Source organism: Accipiter gentilis, unplaced genomic scaffold (assembly GCF_929443795.1).
Source record: "Accipiter gentilis unplaced genomic scaffold, bAccGen1.1, whole genome shotgun sequence".
NCBI classification, from domain to species: Eukaryota; Metazoa; Chordata; class Aves; order Accipitriformes; family Accipitridae; genus Astur; species Astur gentilis.
In genome coordinates, this window is record NW_026061082.1 from 4446 (window position 1) to 23335 (window position 18890).

At 44.8% G+C, this 18890-nt stretch overlaps 2 protein-coding genes across 5 annotated transcripts; one reads left to right on the forward strand and one right to left on the reverse strand.

Annotated features, from left to right (window-relative positions):
- Positions 1-281: 281 nt before the first annotated feature.
- LOC126037380 (small conductance calcium-activated potassium channel protein 2-like) lies at positions 282-13200 on the reverse strand. Of its 4 annotated transcripts, none has more exons than XR_007505675.1 (4): positions 12099-13200; positions 11374-11469; positions 2998-4663; positions 282-2210 (listed from the first exon to the last, which is right to left on the reverse strand). XR_007505675.1 is itself a non-coding variant. In XM_049797682.1 (4 exons), exons 1-4 carry the CDS (start codon positions 13107-13109, stop codon positions 7138-7140), a joined length of 1281 nt encoding a protein of 426 aa, XP_049653639.1. In that variant the 5' UTR covers positions 13110-13200; the 3' UTR covers positions 6933-7137. The 4 variants fall into 4 exon arrangements, 3 of the variants coding, with proteins under 3 accessions (XP_049653636.1, XP_049653637.1, XP_049653639.1); XM_049797682.1 differs by lacking the exons at positions 282-2210; positions 2998-4663 and adding exons at positions 6933-7264; positions 10803-10849; XM_049797679.1 differs by having other exon boundaries at positions 282-4663.
- A 12-nt stretch (positions 13201-13212) lies between these two features.
- LOC126037381 (uncharacterized) lies at positions 13213-18389 on the forward strand. The gene has a single exon (XM_049797683.1). The coding sequence runs from the start codon at positions 17323-17325 to the stop codon at positions 17995-17997; it is 675 nt and encodes a 224-aa protein (XP_049653640.1). The 5' UTR covers positions 13213-17322; the 3' UTR covers positions 17998-18389.
- The last annotated feature ends 501 nt before the right edge of the window (positions 18390-18890 follow it).

Here is an 18890-nt window from a genome sequence, read left to right on the forward strand (position 1 = left end):
AGTGAATTAAGACTACAGACTCTCACCTCAGCCTTCTCCACTTCAGGCAGCACATTTCCAAGGAGAAAAACAATGTCGAGTTTGGGCATTACTCCTGCCTGGGCAGGGTTAACGGCACAAGCTGTCAGCATGCTCAGCATCAATCGAAACTGAATAGTTAGTCTTAAACTGCTGTATCAGCACATGCAAGCATTCATCTTCATCTGAACATCAGGAGCTTTCAGAAGTGTTTAGCTTCCCCCCCCCGCCCCCCAAAAATATTACATTTATTAGCACTGCAACATATCATATGGAAGTGTTATTCTCTGATACAAGTGTGCTAAGCAGCACGCAACAGAGAACAAAGATAGCCCCTGACCCAAAAGCGCACAACTTAAGTGATCTGAAATAGTTGTCCAATTTATGTTGCAGCAACAGATTCAGTTTTCAATGAACATACTTGGATTCAGTGGACCACTTGTGGAAACCCATAGGAATTTTACCAATGGATTTTATTTAACAGAGAACAAGGCTTAAAAACAAATATTGGATATCGCCGAGATAAACTGTCCTGGTTTCAGCTGGGATAGAGTTAACTGTCTTCCTAGTAGCTGGTACAGTGCTAGGTTTTGAGTTCAGTATGCGAAGAATGTCGATAACACTGATGTCTTCAGTTGTTGCTCAGTAGTGTTTAGACTATAGTCAAGGATTTTTCAGCTTCTCATGCCCAGCCAGCGAGAAAGCTGGAGGGGCGCGAGAAAGCTTGAGGGGCACAAGAAGTTGGCACAGGACACAGCCAGGGCAGCTGACCCAAACTGGCCAACGGTGCATTCCATACCATGGGACGTCCCATCTAGTATAGGAACTGGGAAGTGGGGGCAGGGAATCGCCCCTCGGGGACTAGCTGGGTGTCGGTCAGCAGGTGGTGAGCAATTGCCCTGCGCATCATTTGTACATTCCAATCCTTTTGTTACTACTGTTGTCATTTTATTAGTGTTATCATTATCATTATTAGTTTCTTCTTTTCTGTTCTATTAAACCATTCTTATCTCAACCCAGGAGTTTTACTTCTTTTCCCAATTTTCTCCCCCATCCAGTGGGATGGGGGGGGGGGGACTGAGTGAGCGGCTGCGTGGTGCTTAGTTGCTGGCTGGGGTTAAACCACAACAGTTTCCAAAGTAGGCAAACAGGGAAAGGAAGAGGAAAAACAACATGTCTGTTTCTCACTTTCTCCATCTTTCACTAGCCTTTCTCTCTCTCTCTCTCTCTCTCTCTCCCCCTCTCTATCTCGCCTTCTTCATTCACTCTGTCTCACACTCACATTCTCGCTTTCACCGTATCCCTCTCTTGCCCTCTCCCTCTGTTTCGCTCCCCCTTCCTTTCTCGCTCACTCTTCCTCTATCTTTTGCTGTTGCTCTCACACAGTTTCTTGCTTTTGCTCCATGACGTTTGCTCTTTTCCTCTCTTGCTTTCTCTCTCTTGCTCAGTCTCTTTGCTTTTGCCCCTTGCTTTCTCTCTTAGTCAGTATTTAGCTCTCTCCCGCTTTTTCTGTCTTCAACTCGCTTTGTCTCTTGTGTGCTTTCTCTCTCTCTTACTCTCACCCTCTCGCTTTTGCTGTCTCTCTTGGTTTGTCTGTCTGCTCTCCCTATTCCCTCCCCCCTCTGTTTCACTATTTTGCCCTCTCTTTCTCTCTTCATATCTTACTCTCCCTCTCTTTCCATCTCTCTCTCTAACTTCCTCCGTCCGTCCAACTATTTATCTTTCTTTTAGAAGTTCTCTTTTCTGTTCCTTTCTCTTTCATCCTCTCTACCTCTCTCCCTGTTTCTCTTTTTTCTTTTTCTACCCCCCTTCTCTTTCTTTCTCTGTCTCTGACTTTTCCTTTCTCCTTCTTTGTCTCTCTGTTGCTTTCTCACCCCCTATTTATCTCTTTTCCCCTTTTGTTTTTATTGCGCTCTCTCTCCCCTCCCCCCCCCCCCCCTTCCTCTTTGCCTCTGTTGTGGGTTAACCCCAGTAGGCAGCTAAGCCCCACACAGCCGCTTGCTCAGTCCCCCCCAGTGGGAGGGGAAAGAGAATCTGAAGGGTAAAAGTGAGAAAATGCATGGGTTAAGATAAAGACAGTTTAATAGGGAAAGCAAAAGCTGTATGCACAAGCAAAGCAAAATAAGGAATTCATTCACTACTTCCCATCTTACTTTCCCAGGAAAGCAGGGCTTCATCACACATAATGGTTACTTGGTGTTACCAATATTTGATAGAAATTAGAATTTTACATAAGTTAGGTTTGGTTAAAAGGGAAAAAACTGTAGAATATAGGAGTTTGAAGTTCGCAATAGTTATAGAAACCTAGGAACATACAAAATGTGCTGTAAGCAATCATAAAAAGAATAAGTATTGTCTTAGATCGGTTAACCATAGAAATTTAGACAGATTTGTTAGATTGTAGTGTTTTGTTTTAATGAACAGAGAGATCGTTATGGACCTTAGCTTTGTGGTTTAGAAACCCTACTTTGATCAAAAGACCAGTTAGTGGAATAGGTAAGATTAACCAATGAATGTTATAGTATAAGAATATTGATAAGGTGATGTAACTGGGGGCCAATCACTAGAAACGTTAAATTTAAGAATTAACATTGAATGTACTTTTATGTAAATCTAATACATGATGGCAAAATCGTACTGCGCAGAATCGTATAAGAGAGGTCAACTATCGGACAAAGTGAGGAAGACTATGGGAGACCACCAGAGGGCTTATGAGGACCACCAGAGACTTCACTACGCCTGCGTAAAAGGACATTTACATATGCTAATGATCTTTCGGACAATTGATGATTATGCATGATATTTCCCAGGAATCTAGTGAATATGTATGACAGGTGTATATTTAACCTGCATGATTAAATCAGACAGGGGCACACACTAGGTGGAGTGATCCCCTGTGTGCCCAGCGCTGCAATAAAGGAGTGCCTGCTTCTTAACTTCTCATTGCTGTTAAGGAGTTTTATTCCGGATTTCAGTAACATTGGGAAGACAAATGCCGTATCTCCAAACTTCCCCCCAGCTTTTATTGCTGAGCATGATGGTATATGGTCTGGAATATCCCTTTGGTCAGTTGGGGTCAGCTGTGCCCCCTCCCAGCGTCTTGTGCACCCCCAGCCTACCCGCTGGGGGTGGGCAGAGGGAGAAACAGAGAAGGTCTTGATGCTGTGTAAGCACTGTTCAGCAATAGCTAAGACATCAGTGTGCTATCAACACTATTTTGGTCACAAATCCAAAACATAGCACCATACGAGCTGCTGTGAAGAAAGTTAACTCTGTCCCAGTCAAAACCAGTACATCACCCTTTCTTGATCTTGCCAACTCCCTGCGTTTTAGCAAAGTTAAATAAAAACATTGAAATCAATTTGCAATACTACAATAAGTGCTGTGGCACAAACTTCTCTACATAAATCCTCCAGATTAAAAGGCAAAGCATTCCTGACAATCTGTGACAGAGTGAAATCCAACCAGCACTCAACATATCAAAGGCCAGGAGGCTCTGTTACAAATAGTCTGATAAAAGAAATCAAAATTTAATCACATAGAAGAGTTAGGTTTGATTAAGAAGTAAAATTGTGAAGCATAATGTATAGGATTGTTAAGTTTGAAATGTAGCCATAGAAACTTTAGGAACTGTGTTATGTGTGACTATAGGAACGTTAATATTGTTAAAGTTTGAAATAGCTGACCATAGAAACCTCACCAGGAAGTTACTGTTTTTTCTATGTTTTGTTTTAAGAAACTAAGGAAACTGTCATGGACACCAGTTATGCTGCTTGGAAACCCCCTTACCCTTCCCATCTCAATTTGAGTATCAAAGATTCCAATCAGTAGAGCTAAGTGAAACTGACCAATGATTGTTTTTAAATAAGAATATTGATAAGGTTATATAATCAGAGGACCAATCATTTATAAAGGTTAAATTTAAGAGCGAGCATAGTATGCATTTTTATGTAAAGAGCTTATGTAACAATGACCTGACAGGAAAAAGTCTATAAAAACTGATGGATTTTGATACCAAGTTGGACACGCCTTTGGAGGAGCGATCCCCCCGTGTCCCCAGCGCTGCAATAAACGAAGTGCCTGCTTCTTAACTTCACATTGGCGTTAAGGAGTTTTATTCCGGATTTTGGTAACAGCTCCATTCCATTAAATATTTAGATCCTTCAAATACAAAACCAAAGAAGCAAAACGAGACAGACAGAACCAACCAAACAGAACAACCTTACCTTTCACAAGCTCGGACAGTCCACGCAGCAATTATCCATAATGAGATACTGAAAACCAACAGTACAGTTCCCGGACATATTGTCATTAAGGTCTTCATAACAAAGCGGGTATTGAAGTTTATCTTATTTAACGCCCCAATGCTTCTAGATGATGCATCAGTGAAAAGTTTGCTATGCAAAAGCATAACTCTGGCAATAAGATACAGCCTTAAGAACATTGGTATAGATAAAATAATATCCACATCAGCTGTTGTTGTGGATGGAGCATAAGAAAAGGCAAGCCGGGCTGTCCACGTGAACGTATAGTTCCCAGGTATGGGATGTATAGCACATACAAGTATTTCCAAGCAGATAAAGAAAATACGCTCATAAGTCATGGCTATCCTCCAGTCATCTGCTCCATTGTCCACCATGAATAACTGAAATGATAAAATATAAGGTTAACTTTAGTATGCCATTAGCAAACCCCATTATAACTCCATTTTAAAATATCATCTTTTCAGAGCTGCTAATGACCACTGAAACCAAAATAAATACGCCATTTCAGCAAATGACATTACTAAGTCACTACTAAGTGAATGTCATTTTGGTTAAGCCAAAAAGAATGTTTTTGTGCACTATTTTTAAAACTGTACATGAAACTGAATTTCCAGATATTATTTACTAAGATTTTTTCATATTTTTGTTTAATTGCCATCTTTGATAAAACAAAAAACTCCGTGACAATTTAAACCTCATTCCTTCAAAATCAATTGATTATTCAAAGTCCATAAAATTAAGAAGAATTTAAGAAAGGTTTTTCAGGATGAAAATCTAAATTTCAAATTTAAAATACTTTCTGCAATACAGCATTAAGACTTCTTTAGAGCACATCAATGCTTCAGACCAGAGAAATTATAGCTTCAGTAAAACCATTCAAGCTTTCTTCAAACTTCAGGTACCAATATAGACTAACACAAGCTGCAAAACCATCCAAGAAACTACATAAAGACTCTAAAAAATAACTCATAGCGGGGGAAAAAAAAATCAGTTCAACTATACCTCAACTACTAGCAATACCTGAACCAGCTGTTTTAAAGCTAGGTTGACCATGTCTAAATGAACTGTAGTCACACCTGCAAACACCAGAGTAGCCTAGGCAGCCAGGTGAGGTCTATTAGTAGCTGAAAATTAAATGCACATGTATGTAGGTCCTTGCAGAATCAAAGCCTTCAGTTTACCACCCAGGAATAAAAGTAATAAAACACTTCACACTGTTTAGTAAATGTTGTTCCTGAAGATTTACTAATTAAATACTTAATTGAACAATATTTGTCACTAGTAGAGAGTAGAGCTATGCAAGGTAACTTTTCAAAAAAGCAACAGGAAAAGACCTTCGTGCTACTTCACTTCCAGTCTGAATCTAGACAAGGCTGTTCAGTAAATATGTAATTGGAAATAAAAAAAACTTTTGCAGGATTTTTAAAATTAGACTATTCAAAAACTTAGAAGTAATTTAAGGAGTGAGAAGGTACAATACACAAAGAATGTCCTTCTGAACGTAAGAAAAGTATTTCCAGCATGCTACGCACCATATACAGGGCCAAACAAGCAATTCCTCATCTGCATTGCTTTTTGCCCCTTTCTATCCTTCAAAAGTTTAGAAATGCAAGCCTGAACTCTCAGTATATGTCCGTTAGAGATCCAAAACCACATTCTACACCTTCCTCCCAACACATTCAGTTTGTCTTCCAGAAAATTGCTCCAGTTCTTTGTTTAAGAAAGTGATAACAGTAAGTTAACTTTATTGTAGTTGGAGTGACACTAAAAGAAAGAAAGAAGTTAACCACAGTAAGAAACAAACAAAACAAAAAAACCCAACCCAAATTCTTTTATTTTGGGGCCTGTTTTTTGCTCCTTCACGTTCCTTCTCTTTATCTTGGGTATAGTTCTTACCTCCACTGCAATACTATTAAAGCCAAAGAAACATAGTGCTGAATTAAGCTGTAGAAACACACTCAGTGAATTCAATGTATGCAACATGAGCGCTTACACTTTCTTTTGCCTGTGGTCTTTCTGAAGACTTTGTATGCTAGATATAAAAATAAAATTCCTACTGGTAGGAAGGCAATCTATCTATTTATTTATTACCAAAAGACAGTTGGTTTGCACTTAGCAAATGTACTATTTGATATAAAGGGCAAAACTTTCAAAATACAACGAGGCTCAAGTGCATTTGCTTCTTGTGACTAGCCTGTAAATGCTCTCAGTCAGATCACACAAATGGTAAAACAGCTGTAAAGAGGTCCAGGTATTTAGAGCACCCAGAATACAGATGAATAGTAACCAGTTTAACTGAATATGAGATAGATAATATCAAATCCCTCAAATGTTGTGTGGTTTTCTGAAGAAAAGAATAAACGAATGACACAGCTGACCATTTCAGTTCTCAGATACATATCAAATACATGTTAAATCAGCAGTGTTTTAAAATTTCTTTTAAAGTTGCAGAATATGCTGGAAAAGCAATGGTCTTTCGTCGTCCCTTTTTACCTACTGTCTTCACAGATTTCAATACAAATACTATATGCAGAAAGGCAATTCAAGAAAAATGATACCTTAAGTATTGATTTGATTCAAAAGATGGGAATAGAAGAATGTTGAGTTAAACTTAGACATCAAAATTTGATCTTACAATTTTCATAAAAGAAAATTATATTTAATAATTTTAAAAAAACACTTTAGGATATCATTATGAAACATATACTTAAGAACATATTCAGTTGTCAGCAGAAGAAATCCTAATATGCTACAAAGAAAGAAGTTTCTCAGTAGTGCTAAGTGAAATGGGTTACATCTGCAGGCACAGAAAATCCTTATCAACTTCCCTTGACTTCGGCTAAGCCAATTGCTTCTAAGAAAAATAATATTCGAAAGTGATAATGTCTTCAGCTGTCACATAATGAGATTTAGGCGGTGAAAACACAGAAGGTAGAAAGCACCAGAAGCCACAGAAGACCACAGATCCAGGACAAATATTCCTATTTAAAAAAAATAGTAACATTTCAAAATCATATTTATGAGGTAAATTTCCATACAAATCCGTGTCTCTCAGTTCAGTCCATGAAATACAGGAATATCAAACATTCTGGAACAAAATAGGCTGTGGATAACAAGTCAATTGGGATGTACTGAAAATAGATAGAAATTAGTACAGGATTTCATGTACATTTTATATGCTTGAAATTATGCGAACTACTAAATGCAACTGTTAATTTTTAATTTGGAAAATGCAGTGGTATTTGTGCATTCCTGCTTGCTTGGTTGTGTACATTTACTATTTGGAAAATGAATGAAGGAGAGAAAGAACAGCTGAACAGCACAATTTAAAGGGGGGTGGGTGGGTGTATATTTTTTTTTATATATGTGTATATATATATACCCTCTCAGCTGCTTTCAGTCAATTCTGTTATAATAACCATGCATTCATTTTAAGATACTACTCCCCATTCAAATGGGGAATGATGCTAGTAATAAAAAGAGAACAAGCTCTTCCTATAAAATTGAGTCCTGCAGCCTATGCAGAAGGCCAAACTCCAGTCAAGGTCAAAGATGTTACACCTGCTCATAGCTTTCAAATTTCTTATTAATTATTAGTCTAACATTGAAATCTAATTTAAGTTCTTCATCAATGTTCTGTAAAGCTTCTTCAAATGCAGAACTACCATCTACCTTTACTTAGCCTGCACTCTATAAGACAAATTTTCAAAAGTTATTTTAATCTGAAATTATATAATGCTTTTCCAACATGTGGTATGTAAAAATAAGACATGAATCTTAAACTATAAATAAACTTGATGTTTCTAACACCACACAGTATAAATATAAAAATAGATAGCACATCATAGATATTAATGGGTGTTTGTGTATTTACATAACAACTTGTGTTAAATTCATATAACACCAGATTAGAAAAAGAGAAACAAGTTCAGAGTAGACAGATTGCACACAATGACAACTTAGATCAGAGACTCCCTGAAGCTACTTAAAAGAAAAGTAGAGAAATTAATTTTGTAAATCATTAGTATATCAAAACAAATTCCTAGCAGGCTATCTGAGGATGTTGGTGAATGCAAAGTACAAGGAAATTGGCCAGTTTCTTTACGATCCCCGTAGAAGAACAAATGTGAAAACAGTATCACTGCTCTGCTGAAAGGAATAAAAAGGAAGCGATAAACAATGATAAAGTAGCATCAGCTGTACGCCTTGAGGCATTCCTTGCAGAAGGAGAATCAACTGTATTCACAAAGGCATTGTGGCAATTGTTTAATTTAAAAATCCAAATTTTAAATGGTTAAATACTGGAGTCGCTTTACCCTTATAAAAGAACTGATGGAACTATGACACAGACTAGCAAATTATAGCCTCTGTGGCTGCTGTTCTACCAAATTTTTGACCAAACACTTTTCTATAGCTTCTAGTCCCCAAAATAGCACTTATGCAACTAAACCCAGCATTACAGTCCTCAGAGAGGAAGAAGGTATTAAGTACAAATGATTGAAAATCATATGGTGGTTGGAGAGAGACATCTCAAGCCTTTCCCTAACTAGGGGATGAAAAACACCTTCTTCCATCATCAGAAGGCATATAATCAAATGGTCTATAAATTATCCAAAGGCCTGTCCTCAATCTTGGAGAGCCTGTAGGAATGCCTGAGGACTCTACATCCTGAATACAGTGCCACAGAGCAGAGAAGTTAGTAAGTTTAAGTCTTATATAAAAGCCATGAGGCATCAAACACCTTCTGCATGCAAAGCACAGAAGGCAAAGAATAATGTTTTTCACAAAACTACATGAAAGCCTTGTTATCTTATATTTTCCAGAATGTTTCCCACATCCAGAGTTAAGACCAAATTTTCTAGTAGGCCATTAGAAATTGATCCACAAGATCTTGTGGATAGAGCTATCTACACGAATGAAACATTCTTAGTTTGTTCAAATGGGGAAGTTAGACTATTCTATCATTTCATACATGTATATGCACATACACACACACACCCCTAATTATAAAAATGCCAATTTAAAAGAGTGATTGTAAAAGTCTGGTACTTAGTTTCATCATAAAAATGATTTTTTTTTTGCATAGTATATTTATTTAAATTTGGTGTCTCTATGCAAAATGAGTTTTTCATGGTTACTGATATCTTGCTATACACACTGTGTATGTCAGTGCATGTAAAGAAAATTTCATGTTAATGTGTGCTGGTGGCTAAGTAGGCTCGAAATGCTTCCCTCAAAGACAGCATTAAATCTGACCATCTCAGGAAGAGATGTGTAACTGAGGCTCAGGCTACTTATGGTCTTTGTGTACCATATTTTCCAATGTGCAGCATCAAAAACTGCACATTAAAATACACCTGAATAATATACATCATAGTTACTATGACAGGGCACATGCAGAGAGGAACATAGCCACAACCGTTTCAATAAACACGTGTGTGTTACTCAACACACTTATCAGGTTTGTCCATGTCTTTTTTAACCTCTGTCCCTCAGATCATTATAAAAACACTAGCCCAAATACTCTATGAGATAACAAAGAAAGGACACGATCACATAAACTAACATAAGGTTAAATTCTGCCTCCCCACATTTTCCTTCTGTTCTAAATCAGATACTAACAGTATTCTTTTTTGCTTTCTCTCGCCAAAGATATTCTGAGGCATTGCTCAATATTTTTAAATGCTACAGGCCAGACTTTCGGCTCTATCATTTGTCTCAAACAACTGTGAAATGGCTTAATCCCTGACATCCTGTGGTGCCAAGGAACCATTACAACACTCAGCAATTGCTGGGACATATGGAATTTCTTTTCATGTAGTTCTCCCTGTATATATGTGCTTCAGGGACCCAAAGAGGGTGAGATGCTCCTAAAACTGCCATTCTTTCTTCCCAATAACCTTCTATGCAGATGATAGTGTCAAGAAGTGACATCCAAAGACTCCAAGGGAAAAAAAAAAAAAAAAAAAAAGATGTTCCTAGATATCCAGATTTCTTCCCCAGTGCTATAGAGTAGAAGAAACTCCCGAGAAAAGCATTATTAAAAAGATATTTCATGAAGCAATCTCCTACTTTAATTTAGTTTGGACTCTTGATGGAACAATCACTCTTGAGCTTCCTCAGATTTTTAAACAATGGGGAGATATTTACTTATATGAATTTTTATGAGCCTTTGAAGGGTACTATACAATTCTTAATTTCTCTTTTTTGTTAATTGGTACTGCTGAAAAAGACGTTCTTGCCCTTGAAAACTGTCATTTCTGCCTGTAGCCCAAGGTATCTCTAATTAGACATAGCAAGACCACCATTGTATCTACAAATAAGGTATTTTTCACTTCAAAACTTTGAAAACTCTCTCTTATATGTTTCAATTTAACTGAAATGTCAAATTTTAATTTCTTGATCAAAAAAAAAAGACAACTGAAATTAGAACTAAGTACCTGGGACAGGACATGTGACAGTATTTTTAGACTTACTCTATAGCTTTGTTCATTAAATTCCCCCTACCTTTAGCCTTACCTGTCTTGACAGCTTTCCTCTGTCACATTTCCTAGTGGCTGTAATTTCTATGGCATTAAAAAAAACAAATCCAACATAAGGTTTCCCCCCTTTTTAAATATTCTTCTAGTGTACGCTAGTATCTGAAACAGCACAGTGAAGAATACATACCTAGAAGTTACTGATGCCTCTTTCCTAATAATTAGCCCTGCTATCCAGAGAAAAATGCACAGCATGACATTTAGTCACTGGGAAATAAAAGACTGTTGCCCTACATCTGCTACAGAAAACAGCAGGTATGTCATAGAGAAAGTGTGCTACAACCTCAGAACTAAGTGATCCTACTAGCATAATTGCAGGTAACAGTCCCTAACAGGCAATGCTTCCTAGCATGAATGTGTCCATGTAGCCGATCTTATTTCTCTCCAGGGATGAAATATATTCACTGAAGTTCAGGAAGCACTAAGTGATTATTTTGGTTTTCTGAATCACCGGGAAGTGCAAAGTACTTGCCACAATAAAGCCTTCAGAAAAACTGACTCTGCAACCACAGATATGTAAACGCTCAGCAATTCATAAAGTGAGACATTACCTGAATTTCCCTTGCATGGTATACAATAATGAGCCCAAGCAGGATAATCGTGGAGAGGCTAATAAGGCATTTTAGAGCGAGGGAATACAGAGACTCCTGCAACAGAAAGACACCACTGTCTGTCAGAGACCCACATGCACGGGACCGTTCCCGCCCCGCCGGGCTCCCCAGCCCCACTGTGAGCAGCGGAGCCCGGACTGGGAGGGGAGGGAGGGTCGCCTCGCCTTGCGGTGTCGGGGCCGGGGGGTGCCTCACGGCGGGGCCGGGGGAGGGGGACACCTCGCCTCACGGTTACAGAACCGCGGGGGGAGCATCTCGTTTCAGGGCGAAGGACCAGTGGGCCCCACATGGCGCTGCCGGGGGGTCAGGGCACCTCTCCTCAGGGCGAGGGACGTCTCACGGCAGGGCCGGGCGAGGGCCGAACAGTCCCGCGGCGCTGGGCTCCAAGAGAAACAAAGTGACGCCGCGGCCGGGCGGCAGCCGCCTTTCCGCGAGGACGGCGGCGCGGGGCGGCTAGACCGCACGGATTTGAACGGCTGACAGGAGAGTGCAGCTGGCTGCGGAGCCGCCTTCCCGCGAGCCGGCCTCGCCCGCGGGCCGGGGCGGGCACGGAGCCCGCGGCAGGGGCACGGCACGGGACGGGACGCGGGGGGGGGAGGCGTGGGTTGGGCTGCGTCGACGGCGCCGAGAGCGAGAGGAAGGCGGTCCGACGGCGTGGCAGGTACCTTCGTGTAGGCGCCCCAGGACAGCTCTGTCTCGATCACCATGACTACGATGCCGAACATGCCGAAGATGAGCGCGTAGTCGCTGAGGCGCTTGCGCTTCTCGAAGAGCGCCCGGCGGTGCCCCAGCTTGTAGCCGATGTTCTGGTTCTTCTTCTTGCTGGACTTGCCCCCGCCGTTGTTCGCGCCGCCGGAGCTGTAGAGCGCCAGGTTGTTGGAGTTGTTGTGCTCGGGCTTGGAGACCACGATCTCCGGGGCAGCGGCTATGGCGAGCGGCGGATGGAGCGGCTGAGACTCGGAGTCAAGCTCGTGCAGGTTCCTGCGGGATGAGCTCAGGTTGCTGAGCGGCCGCATGATGCCGCCGTTGTACCTGCAGCTGCTCATGGCTATTTCGGCGAAGGGGTTGCTCTCCCGACGCTGCTGGTAGTGGTGATGGTGGGTGCTGCCGCTGCTGACACTGTTGCTGGGACTGGCTGCTTGCTGCTGCTGCAGGCTATGGCACTGGTGGTACTGGTGGGGCTGCCTGGACGAGCTGGCATGGCTGGAGGGGGTGAGCTCGCTGACGTTCAACTGACTGCCCTGCCGGGAGGCGGCGGAGAGCGGCGAGGAGTCGGAGAGCGGCGAGGAGTGAGTCCTGAAGGCGCCCGAGAGGGGCGAAGAAGTGCGGAGCAGCGAGGGCAGGTTATCCCCCGCTGCTACCGCAGCGGCCCCATAGTAGGTGCAGTTGTTGCACTGGGGGCATGGCCTCTGCTGCTGTGGCTGCTGGAAAAAACTCTGCTTGTCCTGGCCGTGCTTCTGCCGCTGCTCGGAGCAGAAGCCCAGCTGGAACTGCAATGGTGTGTCCATGTCAGAGGCGTTAAAGCCGCAGGAGGACTCGATGGTGGTGGTGCACCCTGCGCAATGCGTTATGGTCGGCAGGGGACAGTCCTGCTGCCGCCACGAAGGGCCCATCCCGGCTTCCGTAGAATCCAGCCGCTGCGTCCGATTGGTCGGGTGGACCAAAAAAAGGAGCATCTCGTCGGGGAGATCGGCTGCGGCGTGAGATCCTCCATCCGCCCTGCCCCCCCCCCCCCCCGCCGCGCGGGGATCCCGTCTCTCACCATTCCCGCAGGTAAGGGTTACCCCCGCCCCGCCGCCGGGGTGCCCCACGCCACAGAAACCCGGGGGGTCCCGAAGTGGGCGGGGAGAGCGCTCGCTGAGCTCGCTTCCGGGATCGCCCTCTGTGAGGAAAGGGCCGCCGCGGCGGGGCTTCCCAGCCTCGCCGCCGCCGTACACATCTGCGCCGTCTCCAGAACATGGGCACTGTGCTGCGCTCTGGAGCTGTTCAGCCACGCCCCGCCGCTTCCCGGAGACGTGCAAAACAGCAGCGCCCTCGCTCCGAGGCCCTCGCCGCGGCCCCGGAGAGGAGGCAGCTCTCGGGGCCTGGCGTGGCCGACGCCCAGCACAGGGAAGAGCTGGGCCAGGCTGCGGCCTCAGGCCATCAGAGAGGTCACAGGAGATCTTTCCTCTCCTGTAACTTGGGAGAGCCCAGGGCCCACTGCCCTCCAAGGGCCCGCAGGGCCTGGGGTTGCAGCGAGAGCTAACCGCTTGGGGGCCATCCTTTGGCATTTGGTTACATATAGTAATTTCTTGATATTTTTTCAGACCTATAACAAAGGGGAGGATTTCTTTTGGCCACTCTTTTTCTGAACTAAAAAAGGAAGAAACTAGTCACTGGAAGTTTCATTGTTGCACTGGAGGCATGGGCTCTGCTGCTGCTGCTGCTGCTGTGCCTGCTGGAGAAGATTCTGCTAGTCCTGGCCGTGTGGCTGCTTGGAGCAGAAGCCTGGCTGGAACTGCAATGGTGTTTCCATGTCAGAGATGTTAAAGCCATAGTGTGGCCAAATAGAGGGGTAAGGGGATAAAAAGGGCCAGTTGCATGTAAATAGTTTGCTGGTCAGTACGCTTGTCTGGCTATGCCCTGCGCCTGATCAGCGCAGTCTGGCCTATCTTCTTATTAAATTCCTTTCTAACTCTTTCCTGGCTGAGGGCTCTCTATTCTGTGTGTATGTGTGTGTATGGGGGTGTGAGTGCAGCAACTGGAGTCAGACCATGAGTCGGAGGGCCTGTGTATCTGTGGTGCCAGCGACTGGAACAAGTGCAGGTATGTGAGTGAGTGTGATCACAAGTGAAGATCAAGCCAGACTAGCTGGGGAGTAGGTGAAGCAGACTAGGAGCAAGGGGGTGAGTGACTCTCTGTCCTGGTTTCAGCTGGGATAGAGTTAATTGTCTTCCTAGTAGCTGGTATAGTGCTATGTTTTTGAGTTTGGTATGAGAAAAATGTTGATAACACTGATGTTTCCAGTTGTTGCTAAGTAATGTTTAGTCTAAAGTCAAGGATTTTTCAGCTTCTCGTGCCCAGCCAGCAAGAAGGCTGTTGTCAGTCGGCAACGAGACCAGCAGCAACAACGGTAAGTTCGGCAGCTGAGCGCTAGATTGAGGCGGATAAGGAGGTTCCCAGAGCCCGGGAACCCCGAGGAAGAGCAGAGAGACCCATCCAGAGCCGGCAGCTCTCGCGAACGAGGCTGAGGCTGACGCAGCATGGGCGTTGCCGGGGCAACCGTGGGAAAAGCAATTAAAAGGGACTTCAGGGCACTGGGGCGATTAGTGGAAGGATCAGGAGCATAGGTAAGTGTTTTCTTCAGTCCCTTCAGTGGCAGGGAAATATACTGAAAGGAATGGGAAAACACACCTGATTAACACGTGGCTCAGAGGCTGGTGCCATTGGTGGATTTTTTTTTTTTTTTTTTAATCATGGGGAGGTTTACACGGCACAGGGCCTGCTGGCGACAGATGGAGTCCAGCTATCTCAAAGGGGAAAAAGGATTCTCGCTCATGAGTTGGCGGGGCTCATAGAGAGGGCTTTAAACTAGGTTTGAAGGGGGAAGGGGATATTGTGCTGGGAGTCTGTTATAGACCACCCAACTAGGCTGAAGAGGCAGATGAAACGTTCTGCAAGCAGCTGGCAGTAGTCTCACAATCACGTGCCCTTGTTCTCGTGGGGGACTTCAACTTTCCGGACGTCTGCTGGAAATACAACACAGCAGAGAGCAAGCAGTCTAGGAGGTTCCTGGAGTGTGTGGAAGGTAACTTCCTGACACAGCTGGTAGGTGAGCCTACCAGGGGAGGAGCCTTGCTAGACCTACTGTTTACAAACAGGGAAGGACTGGTGGGAGATGTGGTGGTCGGAGTCTGTCTTGGGCTTAGCGACCATGAAATGATAGAATTCTTGATTCTTGGTGAGGTAAGGAAGGGGGTCAGCAAAACCACCACTGTGGACTTCCGGAGGGCAAACTTTGGCCTGTTCCGGATGCTGGTCAAGAGAGTCCCTTGGGAGACAGTCCTGAAGGGCAAAGGGGTCCAGGAGGGATGGACATTATTTAAGAAGGAAGTCTTAAAGGCTTGGGAGCAGGCTATTCCCATGCACCACAAGATGAACCGTTGGGGAAGACGACCAGCCTGGCTGAACAAGGAGCTTTTGCTGGGACTCCAGAAAAAAAGGAGAGTTTACCATCTTTGGAAGAAAGGGCAGCAAACCCAGGAAGAGTACAGGGATCTTGTTAGGTCATACAGAGAGAAAATTAGAAAGGCAAAAGCTCAGCTAGAACTCAATCTGGCCACTGTCGTAAGAGACAACAAAAAATGTTTTTACGAATACGTTAACAACAGAAAGAGAGCCAAGGAGAATATCCATCCTTTATTGGATGCGGAGGGGAACATTGCCACCAGAGATGAGGAAAAGGCTGAGGTACTTTGTAGGGTTTAGGGTTATTCCATGCGGGGCCCAGACGATAGAACACCAATATGATGATTAAAGTCGCCAGTTTATTGAGCCTAGCTGATCATTCTTATACAATTCTCTAAGTTGCCCAGAAGCTCTGATTGGCTGCTGCATGCAAGCATTTGGTGTCCACGCGCACAAACATAAAATGTGATTGGTTATATCGATACTGTCCACGCGTATAAACATAAGATACAGTTAGTTATACTTGCTCTGTACATGCGCATAAACACAGGACATAATTGGCTATGTTAACTAGAGCATGCGAAACTTGTCTCAGTCCAATTGGTCAAGATAAGCCCCTGAATTGAGGTTGTTTGTGCCAAGTTCCCTTTATCATGGAATGTGCACCTGTGTTTTTCTAACTGGGATCTTTCTTTTTCTATCTTCTTGTTTATTCTGTTCAAGGCCGCCTAAAGGTGTCTGGAACGCTCCTGTGACCATGAGCTACTTTCAGGCCCAGTAACTAAGTTCCATATAATTGAACCCTACAGTACTTAATGCCTTCTTTGCCTCAGTCTTTAATAGTGACACCAGTTATCCTCAGGGTAATCAGCCCCCTGAGCTGGAAGGCAGGGACGGAGAGCAGAATATACCCCCATAATCCAGGAGGAAGCGGTTAATGACCTGCTTTGCCACCTGGACACTCACAAGTCTATGGGACCAGATGGGATCCATCCGAGAGTACTGAGGGAGCTGGCAGAGGAGCTTGCCAAGCCACTCTCCATCATTTATCAGCAGTCCTGGTCAACAGGGGAGGTCCCAGAAGACTGGAGGCTTGCCAATGTGACGCCCATTTACAAGAAGGGTCGGAAGGAGGATCCGGGGAACTACAGGCCTGTCAGCCTGATCTCGGTACCGGGGAAGATTATGGAGCGGTTCATCTTGAGCGCGCTCACGCGGCATGTGCAGGACAACCAGGGGATCAGGCCCAGCCAGCATGGGTTCATGAAAGGCAGGTCCTGCTTGACCAACCTGATCTCCTTCTACGACCAGGTGACCCGCCCAGTGGATGAGGGGAAGGCTGTGGATGTTGTCTACCTGGACTTCAGCAAGGCCTTTGATGCTGTCTCTCACAGCATACTCCTTGAGAAGCTGGCGGCTCATGGCTTAGACAGGTGTACTCTTTGCTGGGTAAAAAACTGGCCGGATGGCTGAGCCCAGAGAGTTGTCTTGAACGGAGTTAAATCCAGTTGGCGGCCGGTCGCAAGTGGTGTTCCCCAGGGCTCAGTTTTGGGGCCAGTTCTCTTTAATATCTTTATCAATGATCTGGACGAGGGGATCGAGTGCACCCTCAGAAAGTTTGCAGACGGCACCAAGTTGGGAGGGAGGGTTGATCTGCTCGAGGGTAGGAAGGCTCTACAGAGGGATCTGGACAGGCTGGATCGATGGGCCGAGGCTAATCGTATGAGGTTCAACAAGGCCAAGTGCCGGGTCCTGCACTTGGGTCACAACAACCCCATGCAGCGCTACAGGCTTTGGGAAGAGTGGCTGGAAAGCTGCCTGGCAGAAAAGGACCTGGGGGTGCTGATTGACAGCCAGCTGAAGATGAGCAAGCAGTATGCCCAGGTGGCCAAGGCGGCCAACAGCATCCTGGCCTGCATCAGAAATAGTGTGGCCATCAGGAGCAGGGAAGTGATCATCCCCCTGTACTCGGCACTGGTGAGGCCGCACCTTGAGTACTGTGTTCGGTTTTGGGCCCCTCACTACAGGAAAGCCATTGAGTTGCTGGAGCGTGTCCAGAGAAGGGCAACCAAGTTGGTGAGGGGCCTGGAGCACAAGTCTTATGAGGAGCGGCTGAGGGAACTGGGGTTGTTTAGCCTGGAGAAGAGGAGGCTGAGGGGAGACCTTATCGCTCTCTACAACTACCTGAAAGGAGGTTGTAGTGAGGTGGGTACTGGTCTCTTCTATCAAGTAACTAGTGATAGGACGAGAGGAAATGGCCTCAGGTTGCGCCAGGGGAGGTTTAGGTTGGATATTAGAAAAAATGTCTTTACTGAAAGGGTTGTCAGGCATTGGAACAGGCTGCCCAGGGAAGTGGTTGAGTCACCATCCCTGGAGGTGTTAAAAAAACCCGCGTAGATGTGGCACTTCAGGACATGGTTTAGTGGGCATGGTGGTGTTGGGTTGACGGTTGGACTCGATGATCTTAAAGGTCTTTTCCAACCTAAACGATTCTATGTTTCCATAAGTTGGGAGGGGACACAGCCAGGGCAGCTGACCCAAAGTGGCCAACAGGGTATTCCATAGCATGTGACGTCACGTCTAGCATATAAACTGGGGGGAGTGGGGGTGGGGGGATCGCCGCTCGGGGACTAACTGGGTGTCGATTGGTGGGTGGTGAGCAATTGCATTGTGCATCACTTGTTTTGTATATTCCAATCCTTTTATTATTACTGTTGTCATTTTATTAGTGTTATCATTATCATCATTAGTTTCTTCTTTTCTGCTCTATTAAACCATTCTTATCTCAACCCATGAGTTTTCACTTTTTTTTTCTGATTCTCTCCCCCATCCCGCTGGGTGGGGGAGGAAGTGAGTGAGCGGCTGCGTGGTGCTTAGTTGCTGGCTGGGGTTAAACCACGACACTGTCTGAGGTCCGGGTCTGGGTGTGAGAGTGCCTGTGTATCTCTAAGGGTGAGAGCATGGGAGGGGTCAGCTGTTGGGACCTGGGAAGTCCCGGCCAGCTCTTTGTGTGTGTGTGTGCGCGCGCGTGCAATGGTCTATACCAGCAACTGAAGCGGGGCTGCGGCCTCAGGGGCTTGTATATCCAGGTGCCAGCAGCTGGGGAGACGGATCCAGGGGCCAGCTATGAGTAGAATGAGGCTGTTGGTGCTGTCTCTGTTCACGTGAGTGCTCTGAGTGTCTGTCAGTGATCTGTGTGACCAGCCATGTATATATGTGGTGTATATGTGTGCTCTGTGCGTGTCCCTGCTGGGAATGCATCTTCAGCCTTGCTACTGTTTGGACCTAGG